The sequence below is a fragment of the Manduca sexta genome, chromosome 22 (genome assembly GCF_014839805.1).
Source record: "Manduca sexta isolate Smith_Timp_Sample1 chromosome 22, JHU_Msex_v1.0, whole genome shotgun sequence".
Classification (NCBI taxonomy): Eukaryota; Metazoa; Arthropoda; class Insecta; order Lepidoptera; family Sphingidae; genus Manduca; species Manduca sexta.
The window spans coordinates 6,991,526-7,012,154 of record NC_051136.1 but is presented as its reverse complement, the minus strand read 5'-3'; the positions used below and the strand labels follow the sequence as shown (position 1 = coordinate 7,012,154).

The following is a 20,629-nucleotide window of genomic DNA, read 5'->3' as shown; positions in this document are numbered from 1 at the left end:
TACGGTCTTTGATAATATCAATCAAATTCATTTCGTAAAGGCAATAATGTGCTATTAATGGATATAATAATCTCTGCTATGAGCTGTATGGAGAGATAACTTAACATATAAAAGACACAGTTAATTGTATTTAACAGTACTTCGAGTCACTGCTCAGTACTGGTTAGTAAAATATGAATCAGTACAATCTGGTTACTAAATTCCTAAGTTTTAGATGCAACAATTATCATTAGTTTAGACTAGTAATGAGAGAATTACTAGTCTAAACTAATGATAATTGTTGCATCTAAAATTCCTGAATGTTCAGCTTATATTGGAAAAGAATAGCAATATTGGAAAAGAGTTAGATAAAATTATCTAACTCTTTTCTGGAGCTGGCTGCGTAATTAACTGCGATTGGACACAATGTAATAAGATAGCCATTAGCTTCCATCAGCCAACGCAAACATACTGACCTACAAATTCAACCGCATTAGACGACAATCGAATATCATTTAAAAATTGTGTTTATAGCCAGTATTTGTATTTAACTAGATACAAATATAATAAAGGGCTTAATAAACTGCGGCACTAAGTCAATAATGTATTCAGGACGCTGGCGGTTTCCGCACCCCAGTGCATCAGAGGCTTTACAGACGTAAACTTACTGAGTATGTTAAATGTAAACAACGCGTAACAATGTACAAACATTATAAGAAACTTAATAATTATCTGCCGTGTATAGCAATTATCGATAAAATATTCTGTAACTTGTATCAAACAATATAGAAAATATCGAGATATCAAAGGAGAATATCCATCTGTGTATAAAAATCCGTCCCGCATAATTTTATCTATACACATTATAATAAAACAAAATCAAATGTTGTTTCATTTTATTGGAAAGATAAACCCCAGAACGAATTTCTAACAAATGAATTGGAGTTATTTTTAAAATATTTCTTAAATTATGAATAATTTCCCAAGATCATATCAATTATGATGTTTTTTTCCAAATCTTTGGAGATAACTCTTATATTATACTAAATAAATAAAATGTAAATTCCTTTTCTACTTTGTTTGTGAAATAGATTTTCTTTAAGAGCTTGTAAATTCATTCCCATTTCTTTAAACATCCGTAAATTAATAACACTTTAACATGTTAATCAAAATAAGGCCGCAGGGCACAAGTCACAACCCTCGTTCGTTCCAGTACCTTGGGAGCGAGCCGGTTCGCCATGCATTATTATTCATGATCCCTGAGTTCCTGAGCTGAGCAAAGTTATTTCCCTTAAGCGTTGGAAAACAGTTCATGCAGATTTAAAAGAAGTAAAATAAAAACTGTAAGGCTTATCTAATATTGCTCGTGTTGTGCTCGTTTTTATATCAAAACATTAATGATATCACCTTATGGAAGTTTTTAATGGTCGGTATTAATATTAACGATCACTACAGCTTTCTCAGATTTGATACTTATATTAACAGTATAAAACACGTAGTTACAAATCATCATTCACCGTAAACGCCTATACGGCCACAATCTGGCGGTCCATTACGAGGAAATGAAATAAAATACATTCTTAGATGTCATGGATCTTCAGAGTTCTATCATATAGATTTAATAATGAATACTAAAATAACGAGTAATCAAGATTAATGTGCAACATGATTGCACATAGAGTAAATGTTATACTTATAAATCTAAGATATAATTCATATTTCTGAGCCCTAGTGCAGTGAGAAGTAAAATAGCGTTTCCAAGAGACATGCAAGTATTTTAAAGTAATTTTATGCCTCATAAATAAAAATTTCCCCGTTGCTACGTGATAGTTTCCATAAAAATAGGATCGTTAAACAAGAAAAGAAGCTATGGAATGAGTGTGCCATTTTATAAACGTCATAAATTTAACTAGATACCCTTATTAGCAAGGGGTCCAAGGAACAGTTTTATTGAACACTATGCTAAAGTCTTTTAACGAGCAATTATACAAATAGATATTTTCAGATCGAAGAGAATTCTTAGATAACTTTTTTTTATTTTTTAGTGAAGCATATTGAAGTCTTTTGTAGAATATCTGGAAGGGTTTTTTTATACTGCCATTTGACGAATTAAGTTCCGCACACCTACTGGTAAATACAGTACAGCTCAAATACATACAATGTTACTGTGCATCATCAACAATCTTCAGATTTATATATCATCACCTAAACGGTAAGATCGCAACCGTCAATTCACAAAAATATTTTATTATAAAACAAACGCAGCTTAAAGTTAGCTAGCAAATGATAAAACAAAAATAACTGAAAGTCAGTTATGTAAAAATATATTACTATAGTTGATTTTGAGTTTTATCAAATACTTAACAATTCGAATTTAAACAACGTAGACGATGAACAATTTATAGAAAAACACTAAAATTGGTGTACGTACATACGATAAAAAAAATAGACATTTGGCAATTTTATAAGCACCAAATGCAGCGAAAAACTAATGTTACGAAAAATGTGTACATACTAGCAAGAAAGATATTGCAATAATATAGAGAAACACATTTGCTGCCTGTTAAATAAGCGTCAACAAAACGTCACGATAAATACATGTCAACACTAATACCTAATATCACGTCAAAATACAATCGCAGTGTCAAGATAGTGCATATTATTATGATTTTATAATCTGTTTAAGAAGGATATACATAACTCGGAAGAGATGTTTTTTTTTTTATAATAGTTGAGTTCTTGGTTAATAATAATGAATAGAATTAATAAATTACAAAAGTTTTGTGCTTTTAAAAAGCTTTGACTAAGTTTTGAGGTACTGAAATTTATAAGATACATGAGAAAATAAACAACCACCAAGGTTATATTATTGTTAATTGCTTACTTGTTTAAAGTTAATACAACCGTATAATATTATGTGAATTGAATCAGTAAATACCCTAGAAGTCGTATCTCATTAAGTCCTTATTCTATGATTATATCGTCTTCAGAAAATGTAGGACTTAGTTATTGAAGTCTCTAATGTACTTATGTTTCTTTCCTCACTCCCTATAATGGAAAAAACGGCCGATCCCTTGAGATTCGTCATAGAGTTTATATTGTTATTAGATAATATTTATAGATTATGGTACAATTTTTATTTTGTGTATAATTGTTGAAGAAAATTATGAGAGATTTTGAGCAGAGAGGTTTTATATTTGTTATTGTTTTGTACAATACGTAATTAACTAATAAAAATGCCTAATATACATACTTTATTTGGTGTTATTATTTTTATTTTTTTTTTATTTATTTAAGGACCTCCAACAAAGGATACATTATAATTTATTATTTTATATTTATACATTATTATTTCACTTGAATATTATATACGACACATATTTTATTTAAGATGATAAAATTAGCAATAGCGTAACCAGCAACGCAAATGACATTGATGTAAACTATTTTGCGGCTTTTATCGCGGTTTTTGTATTGTACTTTTCTCCCGATTTTTCGAAGAGATAGCAGCCCTCGTGGTCAAATGAAATTTCATAAATAACAGCATAGTTATACACTAAAATTTAAATTTAATGCTATTATTTCCTATCATACTGTCACTTCACTATAACCATTTTAATGATACTTTTGGAATTTCTTATTACCATCTGTAATATTTGATTTTGCGCATACGGTCTTAGACCTTTAGGGAATTGTTAAAATTACCCCTACCTTGATTAGCAACATTGTTAAATATTTTATGAGATGATCTTCCACCAACAATAACTGAAAGTATAATTTAGCAACTAAAATAGACTAAAGTAATATAAAAATATTACCGAGTGTAACGTGCACTAGCTAGTGCACGTTGTATTAATAATAAGCTTATTAATACAAGCAAAATTAAAATCATAAATTTCTAAAAAAATTGTATTAAAATGATATAGCTAAAACCTTCAGTTTTTTTCTTAATAAAAGGAAAATTGGTTGAATTCAGCCCATCAAATGTTGGAGCTTCATCTTATTTTAGAAGTTTTACGTAATAATTTATGCCAAAAAATTAGACATGGTCTGCGCATTTCAAAAGAAAATTTCATAACTTTAAGGGGCTTAATGTAAGAATAATGCGCATACTTATTTTTACAAAGTTGGCAAAAATAATCCTTAATGTGGTTCATAAATATGCATTTGAAATCAACTTTAAGACTTAATTGTGATACCGCAGGTAAGGCATCAAATCTAAGTTGGTGATTTTTTTTCTGTAATGGGACCAGTAGAGGTCGCTTGAACCGCAGCATCGCTTTCTACCAGAGTTTTATAAAATACTACATAGAACAAACAATAAAATTTACATACACTTTTGAACATCATCATTTTCTCAATTTTTTAAAGGACCCTAGGGACGTTTTAACCATGAAGCAACAATGTTTTAAAAGTTTATTTTAAAACTTTTAACATAAACCATTTATTCTCTTCATTGGGTTATCTTTACCACATTCCTTTAAATATTTTATACATAACAGTCGAAGTTTAAACAACTTTATTTTAATGTGTAACATTTCGTTTATGTAAGTTATAATTTATTTCAAAATTAGAGTTAAACGTAATGAAATTCATCCATTGTAATTGGTTGCAGTCATTTATTTTCTAAAAGACTTATATCTATACTACCACATCAGGATTAATGCCGTTATAAATGAATATCTTACCAAGCGAAGTAGTAACTCACTTCGGTTACCAAATGGTTTAAATAATTGACGATTAATTGATCGCTACCTAATACAAGGTTTTTACAAATGGAAGTAAAAACACGTAAATGTATGTAAACTTCTATTGGGATTTATTGGTATGTAATGTGAAGCCAGCAGTATACAATTAGTAAGGTAATGACGTCATACAAGGCTCCATCAAACTATATGGTATAATATATACGTATGTCGAGCGTGTAATAATGAAACATTTGACGTGTCTTTTGATAATTTTAATTACAGAACACGGGTCTCTTGTCATCCATTATGTTTAAAGGATTATTTCATGCGTGTAATAACATCTCTGGTACTAGTTACAAACTGTATTGTTATTAAATGTAAGGACACCGTATGCAAATGTTGAAAATTTGCCAGCGGTTAATTGAAATCAAAGCGCTTTACTGCTTTGAAAACGGAAATCAGCTTTGAGGAGAATCGGATTGGCTGCCATCCACGAAATTAATCGCATTAACTAAATGATTGTAAAATTAACACCTAAATCGAGTTGACATAATAAACACTTGCTCACCCAGATTGCACGTATGCAATATGCTATAATAAGCAACAATTTTTAAGATAGCTTTCGCAAACAATGCAATTAAACTAATATTTTAACAATGATAGTTTGACATCGCTATAAAAATGATAATGCCTTCAGTAACTCATAAAATTTAGGCACTACTTTTGTTATTTTGGTCGAGCATCACAAGCTATAAAATATATTTTCCGACGACCTTAAGAAAAAGTTGTATCGCTATCGTATAACTCAGAAAAACACAACCGTTTTGTGTTTTTCTGAGCACTCAAGAAACATCAGTTATTTCTTAGACGTATGATGAAATATACATTGTACAAATCCTGCTAAAGAGGTAAAACTCCCAATAGACTGGTTTTTTATATTTTACGCCATCCTTTACCATGTAGATTTACATACATTGAATGGAGTTTCCACTAAGCTTCAATTTCTATTAGGTTATCAGTGCGAGACTCGATCACGTTCCATCTCCTTAGATGCACGACACGTGAAATGGAAAGATTTGGGTGAATCCCGCCATTAGCCATACCTCTGTGAATGTACCCGCGCTATCTACGAACTACGCAATTTAATAATTAACTATTGAACATAGAATGTAATACCTATAAGAGTTATTATAATTTCCAGATTCCGAAATGTTGTTAAAATCGAGGTATTTCTTTAGAGAAAACCTACGAATAGTTTAACACCAGTAGATATAACATTTACCTAAGCACCAAAAAGTTTTCTTAATATTCCAATATAACTTGCAAAGTATGAGAAGTGAAGTCTTTGATTTGCCGATTCTAACATTATTACTTCATAAAATCTGTCGAGAGTCAAACCGGGAAACGGTAATCAACCGGCTGGAGTGCCCGCTGAATCATTAATAGCTTGGCTCCTTCATTAGCATCTACTCAGTCTGTTAATAACACATAACGAAGTCATAAGGAGTCCTCTTGTAATAAACATAAAGTTTCTTCACTAACTCATTAGTTTTTCATGGCTGTATGGAAAGATAATAATTAAATGTAAATAATTTTGTGTTTTTATAATAGAATTATGAAGAAAAAAAGAAAAGAACCATACCATGTTGTTAATTACGTCGATTGTGTCATGAATAATTTTTCATGTTCGCATGAGTGTGTTATTATAATAAATAGGTTTTTATAGAAGGTAGGCCAACGAGGAAATGGGTCACCTGGTGGTAAGTGATTACCATCGCCCCTTACATAAGTACCGTATATACTACCAGTGAAATGACTATTGCGTATCTCATTTTTAATGAGCAGGCAGGAAAATTGGGATGGGAGGCTTCCAGATAACTTACCAAAGCAACAACATTACGGCCACTTCACTACCCACACCCCACTACCCACTTTACGTATGATCTTGTATACCTACAAAAAATCGTTTCCCAATCAAACTGTCTACTCTGCATGACATGACAATACACGATTTTTCTGTTTTATGTGTGGTCTTGTTATGAGATTAATAATAAAATGTTTTTATATTAAGCATTATGTCATCAGGATGTAAAAATTAGTGCTTATGTAAACTGGAAAACTTTACCAAAACGCCACGGATATGGATATTTAAATATGAATATGTTTATACCTTTGTATTGACAAAATAAAATGTTTAAATATAACTTTAAATGAAGAAAATGCACAGGTTTTCTTGAGTTGCAAATAAATGGGACAAAAGTTACAGCGTATATTGCATCTGGGGCCAAGTGCAATGAATTGTAAGTCGTGACACTGCGCAGGTACACGTACAGACAACTTTTAACAACAATTAATAGCGTATAAGCATACTTCATATAATATAATAAATTTTTGTGTTCGTGAAACATACCTGTAATTATAATAATTATAAGAACTTTAAAATATCGCTTTCAAAAAAATGCTTGCCATAACGGATTTTCTCATAAAATAAGTATTATTGCAAGTATTCAAACGTAACATTAAATAAATTTTAATGTGATTACTTCGACTTCGATTTATTGTAGAATTATAAAATTTTGACTGGATTGTTTTTACTCGGGTATTACTTCTTAATAAACTTATCTAGCTTTTGGAAATCTACTTCAAGGAACCTTTATATTCATCAATGGTTATGTTTTACTTAATAGATTTGATTAGTTATGCTAGGGTACAGTTATAAAAGAACTTCATTTGTATTCTACCACAGCGGGAGTTTATTTAACTAATAAGAAAGTCGCAACTGTATCGGAGTTTGTGCGCCCAACATCCCATTATCTAATGCGGTAAAAAATCTTCCGAACTTAGTGATATTTCTATGTCTAAACAGCAACAAGGAGAAGTTATCTAAGTTGGATAAAACTTGTGTAAGCTCCACTTATAAGGTAGCAAATAAACTCCTTATAAAGCTCGACGTGACACTTGTACTCAATAGCTCCGAGCTTCTTGGTTCCATCGGGGGTGACGATAAATTGTTTTATCCAATATTTTCCCCATGTGTTAGTCTACGTGAACACAATACATGGAGTGTGAGAACTATCGTATATCTTTTAAGTTGATACATTTACTTATATCACGCAAATAATAGTAGAAACTAGGTAGAATTATTTTTATGACTAGCCGGTTTAAACACATCAATATACATTATAATTATAACTAATAAAATATATACTCGTAGCAGTCACAAAGTTACTTATTTCTCATTAAAACTACTTGAATATATTTCTGTGCAGCGAAACGTACTGAAGTTTAATACAGTTTTGTCAGAAAGTACTTAGGTCTGAAAGATAATATTTTGTGTTTTTGGAAGCGTGCAAATAATAAAAACACAATACCACTCGTATACGAAACACATATTTCATAACTATCTGGCAATGTGATAGATTTAATCACACCTTTCATATTCATTGTATTACCACAACTAGAAACTCATTGAAATGAAATATTATTCCTTAGAGAACTATAAAAACCTTTGCAAACATAATAACCAGTGACAGTTGGTCACGTAATTCCTTATAAGTTTTTATGACCAAAACTTTACACCAGAATTGTATTTATTATATGCGGATTTGTACAACGGGGGCTTCATTGTCTCCCTTATCCCATTCGTTGAACACAATCCATTAAAAACAAATGAAAATGAAGTCGGGTTTCCGCAATTGCTTTGCAATAAAGAATAACAGGCATGTATTTTCACCAAAGGGAATATCATATGTGTTCGACCAGTCGGCACTCGGCATAGCTTGTGCATGCTCCACACGCTGAATACAAAATGCTAGCGAAATGTTTTATTTACACTCAGTTTCCAGATATCACATTGCAACAAAATTTTAATATCATTTCATTTCAGAATGTTCTATGAAAACCACAACAGTTACGTTTTACTTATAAATTTTTAAATTACGTATGCATAAGTTACAGAGCAAACATTTTTACGAACCTTTTTAAAAGCTTTTTTACTGTTTCCGAGCTATCTCAATAATCAATACTAACAAGGCAAAATATTTTTTAATTTCTTTATTTTGCATGTTATATCTGCGTAACTTTATGGATCTTAGTCAGAACTAAGTTTTATTTAACGAAGGAAAAGCAATAACGTTCCTAATAATAAAGTAAATAATATTTAGTTAGAAGAAATTTTCATCTAAAAATATTTTAATATAACAAAGATAATTAATAAGAATTTTCGATTTGTGTATAGTAATAAAGCATGATATAAAGTTATGTTGAATGATTCATTTGCCAATAGAACGCATTAGCGACATTAAATAGCTGTTTCTGACTACGTTCGTAAGCAGATTACAGTATATTGGAGTTGTGGTATATTGAACTGAAACTTTATAACCGATTTAAAATATTAACATTAAAATTCTAAAATAAAATTAATCTAGTCTATATTAATATTGTAAAGAGGATTTTTTTTAGGTTGTAGGGACTAATCTCTGGAGCTACTGAACTGTTTTTGATTTTTTTTATTATTAGGAATCTACATTACTCGTGGGTCCTATAAACTACTTTTTATCCCGAGAAAATATTTATTCCGGAAAAACTTTTTCACCCGGGCAGAGCCGTGGGCAAAGGCTATATTATAAAAATGAATATTTATTAGTATTTTATGCGTAACCATACCGTTCTACCAATTGAGATAAAACTTTGTGAAGATATTGCTTGCATTTGCGGAAAGATATAGGTAGGATAGGACCTAAGCATAATACATTATATTAACATAGAGTAAGATAGGGCGCGTTTTGTCCACGTTAATCTCTGAAACCACCTAAACGATTACAAAAAAAGTTTGTGATTGTGTTTGGTTGGCTCCAGTTTTATAGTTAGAATAGTTTTGGATCCGATAGGTCGCGCAGTTGTAAAAATCTACAAAATATAAACGTAGTCTAGTCTCCTAGTTTCTTGTGAAAGAGTAGAATTTTCCAAAATGAATTTACCGGGATGTATTACGTAAAGTATGGTCCGATATTTATCTTAATGTCAGGATAATCAAGTTACAACATTAACTCGACCATACTTATAGTGCATAAAATATTATAAATTCTGTAGAAATGCCATCAAGGATTCCGTTTAACCGGCCATACTTCATGGCACTGCACAGCACTCGTCATTATGCGTGCTTGGATATCAAGCTGCTTTATAGCTACAATATAATGTGTGTGCTACCCTAAACATAATTTATATTAACTTATGCTTTGGATTCGTACCAAACATTTTTACGGTATTACTAATTATTATTTAAGTCAACAACAATTTCACATAAATCCTATTTCAATAGGTATCAAATTAAATAATACTCCACAAATATCTAAATATATCAGGTTCGCGTTTCGGTCCGTCAATTATTTATAGATATCGATTGGCACAATTTCGCCTAAGGGGAAGAAAAGAACAAATATTTTATCTTTTAGTACCATATATTATAGACTGTTAAAATAAAAAAGATTGTTCTGCGACAACTATATACAGTTAAATATTTATTGACTACCGTTAGCAATATTATCTACCATCTATATTGAACCTAAATAAATATGCCTTAAGAAATAATAATGTATTGAAAACTATTGTGTTTTTTACGTATCGATTTTAGGCTATTAATGACATAAACAAGATTTTATGAATAACTTTCCTTTGCTAGATATTGATAGTATGTATGTATATTGTAAAGCATGTATTTTTTTATATGCATACCAATATTTCTTTTCATATACTACCATAATCCGTTCGAATACTAATCTAGTTCAAAACGCAAGATTCAAGCACGTTATTCAACGTCAAACAAGAACTGAGACTTCATTTCTTATCTTCAAAATATTACTCAAAATGTGACGTGACTTCAAGAAAACCAGCAGTCGCTGGGATTATCGTTACGAAATATGTGTTCAAAATGTTATCTCTATACGCTCTATAACTCTATATACATTTTGGTCACACTATATGAATGTTTACGACGAGAGCAAACTTGTGTTACCACTGTTGTGGCGGAGTCTGTGTGTGTTCACAACCATAGGAATTTATCGGATTATTATTCAGCCGCAAAATTATTGGAATGCTTCAGACGATAATGTACTTTGAGGTTATTATCTACGAACTAAACCAATGCCAATATGATAAGGTAATTATAGATTATTAAAGCGTCATATGTACATGGTGATTTCAAGAAAATTTATGTCAAGCTAGAAGTCAAATCCGGTAAACTATTTTCATATAACTTTCACACTATTTCCAACATTTTCTAATGAAACTCTATGTGTTACTTTTGCAGGTGTTTGAACAACGCGACGCATTCCATAACATTTTTTTTTAAATGAAATGCTAATTTATATGTATATTACTTGATACAAGGGCAACGAAAGTATATAATTAATCAGATAAAAAAATAACTGTATAAACCCATAAGAGTGAATAACTATTAATGCTGAAAACTCAAAGACATAAATACAAACAACTCACTATCCTAATGGTATAGGCCACGTGCTATCTTCTGTAGTATTATTTAAGCTGGTACACAAAGTGCTTGTACATGCTGTTAGCGACAGAATTACAGTAGAAAATATTTTGAGGGTAGGTAGATATTTATTTTGTAATTTGTTGAAATATTTTAATGAAATTCGAAATATAATAATAAATTTATTATAAAACACGCTACAAGATAATATAAATCATATAAGCATTCAATATAAAGGTAAACTGACCTGGAATCTAATGGTGGCACTGCTGGTTGTGGTGGTTCTTCTTGTTTATGCACTGGAGGCGTTGCTTGCGACGCTGTTAGCGCCAAAGCTTTGTACCGCGACTGTTCCGCTGTCGGCAACACAATATCCACCGATCGCGAACGAAGCCCACTCCCGGGGACAGTTAACGAATTTTGAGTCCCGTTTAATTCCTCTGCTCTACCACCAGACACTTTAGAAAAACAGGAGTCGACTGACGCGGCACGATCACGTTTCAAATCGGGTACAGCTAAATAAATATCGTGTACAAGTGAATCTCTCGCAGCATCGGCGGCTCCCTGTTCCGAGGCCCGGACATTTTCGAGAGAACTTCCCGTAGGTTCAATAAAGAATGCTTCTTGTCGCGAAATTGAACGTCTTCTTTGCGGTAAGATTGGCGGTTCGTCTATTGGTGGTTGTAGCTCGAAAGAAGGCGCTCCAGGTGAAGGCGGCGGCGATTGTGGAGGTGGTAAGAACGGACGCGGCGGCGGCGGCGGCGCAAGTGTGACTCTCGGGGATTCCGCGTCACTCTCATCTTCGTCATCGTCGTCTTCTGCCGAAGATGAGGCAAGTGGTCTATCAGGCGTGGTACGCTCTTCGCTTCGGCGGGCCAGCCAGGTCTCCATGTGGCGACAATGCACACATGGCGGGGGCGTGCCTTTGCCAGACCGACGACGCGACCACAGACGCGGTACCTAATGGACAAAACAAGTTATAAAACGTTACTTTATCTCACATTACAACTAAGAACAATCCTTTTAGCAAATCTAAAATAGTTTCTATTTTATTGGAAGTCAAAGGCAGGTAACTTAAAAGTACCTAAGCAAAAGGACGTGGAATGTGATTGCATTTAATAATGAAACATCATTGAATTTTCTTTTCTTTTAGAAATGGTAGATTACATCCACAAATAAATGAACGGTTTAATTACTTTTAAATAACCATACAACAAGATTATAGTTCAGTATGATTTATTTTATTACCTATCCTGTCATACATCAATACTTTTAGATACATACATATTTTCTAAACGTACGGATTTCGATCCGCACCGCGTATAGTATTGTAACAGTGTGTGCGCAAATAGGTACTTGAGCCCAATTATTTATTATAAGTTATTACCAAACATATTACAAAGACGAAGGCACTACAAAGCAATATTCTGTACAGAGAGCCATATCAACGCGTTTGGCCCAGCAAAATTTAATAACGTCATCGTCAATCGACACAACGTCTAATGTCATTTACCGTAAATCTGTACTCACTCGACCTACGCTTTACAACGCCAGCAGCCCACAGGAAACTCTTTCAGACGAGTTTTGATATCGTAACACGTAAAAGTGTAAAATGTCTAGAGTTATGACGTAGCAAACGTTTTTCAACGAACATTAAATTTTTTTGAGGATTTTTTTATCACATTGTGACTATCTAACTATGGCGACGCGTCGCTGGGTTGGAACAAGTCAAATACTATGTATGCACACTGTTGTAACAACAAAACTATAAAAACAACAGGCCAGAAGCGTAAAGTTCAAAATACCCATGACCGTTCTAATGAAATGCATAAACTATAAATGATATTTTACTAAGAATAAAACCTAGGAAATCTACATAGAATATAGACAGTCATAATATAATTTATTTTCGGCCAAAATATATTTTACTTATAGTTAATATTCTTAACTAGCTCTGCGTTATATATTATTCATAATATTTTGTGGATTAAAAACAAGAACCGAACATACCTCCAGATATGTCCCTGAGTCGTCGGAGCCCGCCGAATCAAAGGACCTGCTGCGTGCTCCATGCTGCGGCACAGCTAGTAACACACTTGCGCCGGAGCCGCGGGCTGCCTCCAATTGGATCTCATCAAATGACGCCGACCGCACCTTTAACAATTATGTTTAAAGTTTCTAAATGTAAGCACATCCTAAAATTATGTGTTTCTGGGAGCTTTTAAAATAGTTACGGAGAACTAACTGAACACTAACTAAACAAACTTAAGCGCCATTAACTTCTATGCTCGAGTTATTTATATTTGGACTTCACAAATGACATATGATGTTTCCAAGTTTCATGCTAAACTCTTGTGTTTATCCATACGTATTTACCAGATTACATACATCCTGTCACTGCTTTACAGTATTCTTTATTATTTTATTTATCCTTTTTTACATTAAATCCCGTTTGGATATATGGTACGACACACAAGATAAACTTTACATAACATCAAAGAACTTGAGATTGAAAATGCCGGTGCATTCTACATAATTTGTGGATAAATCATTTTTCATTCATATTATTTTGTTGTAGAATGATTTTATACTATTTTATTTTGTTATATTATTATTTTGAAGAGAGCTCCAATTGTATCATACTTATATTTTATAATATGTATCATTTTTCTACTACTTTATTCCCATGTATACAATAAGGATTTACAGATGAAATAATAACTAATAGCTAACCGTCTCCACGTTCGTGAAACAAAACTCTACAACGAAGAAATGCACAAATGAAAAAAAAAATATTATTAAAACACATATTTCTTTAAATCGTACAGAATTTCATTCACGTCTATTATTTTTTACATGTCATGTATTACAAGCCCTAAATAGCGTTATTGTGTTGCAGAGTCTCAAAATTAACTTAAGTGTACTTTTTTACAAGCTTAAATAATTTCAACAACATTTGTATCCAAAAAACGAGTTTTACAACTATAACTATAGTTTGTAATAACTATAGTTATAGTTATATCCTGTATGTATAATGCAGTGTTTCACCACAACTACTTGTGAAGTACTTAATCATCTTGAGTGTCGTATCGTGTGACTATATCTCACTCATAAGACATTCATAAAGCAATTAATAATAATGTGGGGCCAGTGTTACGTGTATTATTATCTATCGTATTTATGTTTTCTAATTACATTTTCCACGGTTTATGTGCTTCATTTTTAATACAGTAATCCATACTAGTGTATTAATTGTACTATGCACATGAACTAAACTAATTGGCATTAAAATCCTTATATAGTTTTGATCACAATAAGGTTTCAGCTACCACAATAAATATTTATTTATGAATTTTATTGTATCTATGTGCTAAGAATATTTACCTGTTTGGGAACTTCGAGGCTGCTTTGCGTCTTCATATCCGCGGGTGTTGGGGTCCGTGAGCGTTTGAAAGTGGTGCGCAGGCGTTGCATGGCGGCTGGGGCGGGCTGCGCGCGCGCTCCTCATGTCGCCGCCCCGCCCCGCCGCCGCCACCCGCGCGCCTCGCGCACCCCACCTTCACCACCACTAATCAATACGTACATTATATATTGTTCTGATTCATTATACGAAATTTTAACCATAGAAATTATATTTACTTCTGCCACCATGTATTGACAATAAATTAATACATTTGTCAACCAATCACAAAATCTACTTAATCTCGTAGGTCCAGGTTAAACCGCCTATCCTAATGTTTAAGTCCCATACAAATGTATAATCTTGTGGAATAAAAACTTAAACCGTCAGTGCTTCCGAAATTCACCTTATTTTGGACATACTTGTTAATTAAACAAATATTTGTTGTATAAATTGTTTTAACGCCGATACTCATCAAAGGCCCCGTGTTTGGATATTTGCGATCCGTAAACATCGTTAAGCAAATTATCGACAAACATTGTCGTGAATAATAAATTTCAGTCGTCTCAATTTAGCACAGCTGTAATAATCAGAAAAATTAAGAACCGGTCTACCCGTGTGCCAAATTTTTATCCAAATCCGTTCAGATGTTTCTATGTTTACTTTTAACAAACATCCAAAAGTCTGAACATTTTCACATACTTTCGCATTTAGAATATTAGTAAGATATCTCAATATCGTTTCGTGTTATTATATGAAAATCTACATTACACAAGTAACTAATTTATAAGTATATATATCAGAGGAAGCTGAGTCGGGTTGATTGTTGTTTGCGTGCATAACGCTCAATATTACTTGATTACGTTGTAATTACTTTTAGAATTGTTAATTTTATTTTATTTTATTTGTTTCATTTTTCTATGACTTAAAACCTTACGCCTTAGCCATAATGTAAAAAAAGTTTATGAAAATTATAATTTACGAAACGATCAATCAGAGCAGGGCACGTGCTTCAATAGGTAGACCATGAGTTTTGCTATGAGTGCTTCGGACACACATTGGAGGGTACACGATAGCGATTATTCGAGTTGGATCGTTGAGAATATTTGTTGGTGAAAGTAAGATCGGTGCCCTAAGCCCGCTGCTTGGTCTTAATTGTCCACTTTTCTATCGTCATTATTGTAAAGTGACAAAATAATGTTTAATTTAAATTCAAATATAAAAATATCTGTGATCATTGCGCTCGCATTTACCCTGATGACGCCCAATAAGTTTGTAACCACTAATAATGATGTCAACGGAAATAATGCTTCTCCGACATATATATAAAAACAAAAATATCTTTATTAACTTTTACACTATTTCTCCCTATTAGCTAATTGTAGTAATCTCATTTTAAGGTTCGCCCCCTAGCAAAAAGGCCGGCTAGCCGTATTTTGGAATCTGTCTTCTCAATATTTATAAAACATATATATAAAAAACACGTCATATTTCTAGAATACGTAACTTTAACTTTAGTAGTTAATTTTTTTTTATAATGTTGATATTATATCATTAATTTTAGAATAAAAATGCCACTTAAATTGTTCATTCCGTGTATCTACTTTTAAAGTAGGTACCTAATATCATTTTAATTTGCAACCTACATTATTAAATAGACAATTCAATAAGGAATATTTCGGTAGTTTCTAATCTATACTTCTATACTATTATATAAAGCTGAAGAGTTTGTTTGTTTGTTTGTTTGAACGCGCTAATCTCAGGAACTACCGGTCCAAACCGAAAAATTCTTTTTGCGTTGGATAGCCCTTTGTTCGTGGAGTGCTATAGGCTATATATCATCACGCTATACCCAATAGGAGCCGAGCAGTAATGGCTAATCTCAGGAAATACCGGTCCAAACTGAAAAATTCTTTTTGCGTTGGATAGCCCTTTGTTCGTGGAGTGCTATAGGCTATATATCATCACGCTATACCCAATAGGAGCGGAGCAGTAATGGCTAATCTCAGGAACTACCGGTCCAAACTGAAAAATACTTTTTGTGTTGAATAGCCCTTTGTTCGTGGAGTGCTATAGGCTATATATCATCACGCTATACCCAATAGGAGCGGAGCAGTAATGGCTAATCTCAGGAACTACCGGTCCAAACTGAAAAAATCTTTTTGCGTTGGATAGCCCTTTGTTCGTGGAGTGCTATAGGCTATATATCATCACGCTATATTTAATAGGAGCGGAGCAGTAATGGCTAATCTCAGGAACTACCGATTCGAACTGAAAAAATATTTTTGGGTTGAATAGTCCTTTGTTTGTGGATTGCTCAAAGTCATATATCATCACGCTATGACCAATAGGAGCGGAGCAGTAATGGCTAATCTCAGGAACTACCGGTTTGAACTGAAAAAATCTTTTTTGTGTTGGATAGCCCTTTGTTCCTGGAGTGCTATAGGCTGTATATCATCACGCTATGACCAATAGGAGCGGAGCAGTAATGAAACATGTTGCAAAAACGGGGAAAATTATAAGTTTTGAGAGCTTCCGTTGCCTGCGCTGCGTAAACGGTTAAAGTTATGCAACAATGATGTATGACGGGATTGTTCCACTTTAAAAGTTCTAAAAATTATATTATAAAACAATGTCCCCCGCTGCATCTGTCTGTCTGAACGTGTTAAACTCAAAAAGTACGCAACGTATTAAGATGAAATTTGGTATGGAGACAGTTTGAGACCCTGGGAAGAACATAGGCTCCCGGGAAACTACTACTTTTATAACGGAAAACTTTAGCCTGAAAAATTTTATAACGCGGGCGGAGCCGCGGGCAAAAGCTAGTTTTAAATAAAATCAATTTTAGGTGTTCATACACAACATTACATACTCGTGCGCCGCAAATGTAATGTTGCGTATGTGTGTGTAGGAAAATATACATATATCGCCACAGCTAATACGATTGAATGAGTTAAACTATCGAATCGAATATCTGATTTAAATAGCGAATGTCTCTCAATGTACAGGAGCTGCGACGTCTTTCAACGAGATCCGTGCTTCAATCACTTCAGTCACGTAGGTCACAGTAAATATTTAAACGGCAAGCTTGGTTTGCTCTAAATCAGGGCTCCTTAAAGTGGCTTTCAATATACGCGACCGGTCGATAATCAGCTTACTACATTAATACAATAGAATATAAATAAAGATTGTTTTAAAGTATTTTATTTAAATAACAATCAACAACGTAATACACATAGTAATACAATCCTAGAGACACTTTTATACTTCCATTGTTCTATGGTTCATTTGTAAAAACCAGCTAATCTTATGTGTCACTGTGGTCATTATTGATTATCTTAGACCAAAAACCCGTGCCATATTTCACCCAGCGGCACATAATGTATAGGGGTCAACGGCCAGTACATCCATCAAAACGAGCGGATAATTCATACCGGTATACAATATAATTGTGTCATCGCACCATTTTGATCTGTTTATAATTAAATACCCCATGATTAAGGAACGATATAATTGGCCTAATGCTTCGAAATAAATTATTTATTATTTTTTGGGTTTTCTCGTAGTTTTTTTACATTATAATATACTCCCGCTTCGAAGATTTTAAAGCCTTCACAGTCATCTGAAAATTTAAAGTTACAGAATCTGCCTACAACTTACATTTATTAAGATTGAAGACTTTGCTGTAAAGTCTTCAAAACAATAGAAAATCATAATATAAAAATAAAATTTGAAAACATAGTTTTATTTCGATGGCTAACATTCGCGTTAATATAAGAAATAATTATAACCTAGTGCTGTTAATCATTTATAGGGGTTGCAGGTTTTTGTTTAACAACGTATACCAATAAAGAAACTTTTCTTAAATAATATAAGATATAAAAAGAATAATATGAATCAACTACAATTTTTTGCTCTGGCGAATTTATTAGATTGATGTCCCATGCGAATTTTATTAAAATTATTTCTATAAAATATTTTATTCACATATCCGATTCAGCTAACACGATATCAAACGAAAGCGCAAAAATTGAAACAGTTGTATCATGCTCCGATGGTTAGGAATGACTATTAGATTACACCAACATAAATCAAACGTTTGTTTTGTATTTTAGAAATAAGTACCAACATTGTTTTGTTTTTATAGAATGTATTCTCTTTGATAAAATTGTTGCTTACATACGAAATATAGTTTTATAAAATGATTTTCAAAAATTAATGTCACGTGTAAATAAAAATATATTTTTAAAAATGTAATAATTACTTATTGGTAATTATAGAAAATATACTTCATATGATGTTTCTTTAATGGAGTAAAAGCAACACATAAGTTTTTATTTAAACTATCAGTATAAACAAACTGATATTATATATAATTTACATATTATATTGTCGATTGTAAGTAAACTCAGTAAGTAAATAAGAATTTTACTTTTCAATATTACAATAGTTAAAAATATTATAGAGATCATGACTAAAAGTATATTTTTCTCTGCGGTTCACCACTTTTAAATATTATGCCATTCCCCGCAACCAATATTCTGTTTTAAATAGGGTAGTATTTAGTGGACAAACTTCAAACCAGCTATTAATAAAAGTTCAGAAATTGCGAACAGTTCTCTACCACCGCGAAATTGAAGGAATAAAGTTTTGCGCAGTAAAATTTCATTTAATCTGATTCGTTAAAATCTTTGCAGTATTGATTTTGTGACTTTAAAGTTGCAGTAAATAATACCGATACAGATTGGAGATGCCTGCCAGGGCTGTAGTTGTACATAGCTTTAGTCGGGTAGAAATTACGCAAGACAACTGCAATTAAGTTATATTCATTTAAAATTTACCTTTTTGCCAAAGAAACACATATTTCTAATGATGCTAAAATATATTGATTATAATAATATATTAGTATCATTAGATATTTTTTTTTTAGTAAGGACAAAATAAGTAAATAACTTTATTTTCGTAACACCCAGGAATATGTGGAAATACATCATTCAGTCTTGATTATAGGAACCAAGGGCGGTGTTCGGTATACTCACTGTTCATACAACTTTAATATAAATACGCTACAATGCATGGTCAGAAATACACGACGAATCACTTTTGTAGGAACTAATACAATATTCACGAGCTCTACATGAAGTTAATGACACCGTAAATAAATAAAAAGCATGTTCAAGGTTTATATAAATTCCATGTTATGTACGTAATGGGCGTATCATGATTTCAAACATGCTTGAGAAACTTAAACATACAATACAATTTCAGTGAGTTGGGTTATATATTTAAGTTTAGAAGTTGTATAACGCTTTGAACTAAACTTGTCGAGCACGCACGCTGCAGCGACGTGGACGCTATACAACTAAAGGGCAGACACGTTTATCTTAAGACATGTACCTTTGACCCGTCTTGGCTTTTCTACGTTGTTCTAGTTACATTACACGGTGACATCACGGCTTCAATATGATACGGGGTGAGCGCGCCTGACATACCAAGCACTCGTCGTTATTCTTTAGCGTGTGTGCTACGGACGTAAGAGCAGGCGCTTTGACAAATGTTTGCAAGGTGGAGTTGAATTAAAATGGTTCAACTGTGACATGAGTCTTCATTTTCTTAAAATGCCAAATAATATTTCTCTTGGCTTTAAATAAAGAATGTAGCGAAGTAAGGAAACATTCGAGAGTCGAAAATAATGTTTTATGTCACTATCTGCGCTCGTACTTGTGATCATATCTTAGTTAACATTACTAAATATTTATTATAATTCACGTCAACGGTGCAGAAAAGAACATGGTTATAAGTCATAATGAGAATTCCTTCATTGACTAAATCGCTGTATCTCCAATAAATAAATTTCGAAGCAACGGGCTAGAATTAGTTATTTGTTCTTTGGAAAATTGGAAGAAATGGAGAAAATAAAGAAAAAATTGCTGAAGGGTATTAATAAGGCTTGACCTTGTTTGACTATAATTTTCAATCCTTTTAAAATATATTTAAATTTGGCATGCAAATTAAAAAGTCGTGACTGCGGGCAAAATTAATAATGTGTATTTTATTCCAATACTCGCATAC

General features: G+C 32.5%; 1 protein-coding gene across 5 annotated transcripts in view; it reads right to left on the bottom strand.

Moving 5' to 3' along the window:
• Nucleotides 1–20,629, bottom strand: part of LOC115442604 (eye-specific diacylglycerol kinase) — a 130,164-nt gene that overhangs the window by 76,738 nt on the left and 32,797 nt on the right. For 2 of the 5 annotated variants that reach the window (XM_037441636.1, XM_037441633.1), the window contains exons 2-4: nucleotides 14,542–14,725; nucleotides 13,168–13,311; nucleotides 11,405–12,117 (exon numbers count right to left, since the gene is read on the bottom strand). The exons of 1 other annotated variant lie outside the window; for it this stretch is intronic. In XM_037441636.1, the coding sequence (XP_037297533.1) occupies nucleotides 11,405–12,117; nucleotides 13,168–13,311; nucleotides 14,542–14,631 (947 nt within the window). In that variant the 5' untranslated portion in view covers nucleotides 14,632–14,725. Of the gene's footprint in view, nucleotides 1–11,404; nucleotides 12,118–13,167; nucleotides 13,312–14,541; nucleotides 14,726–20,629 lie in introns of those variants that run through there. 2 more of the 5 variants (XM_037441634.1, XM_037441635.1) reach the window with 1 other exon arrangement.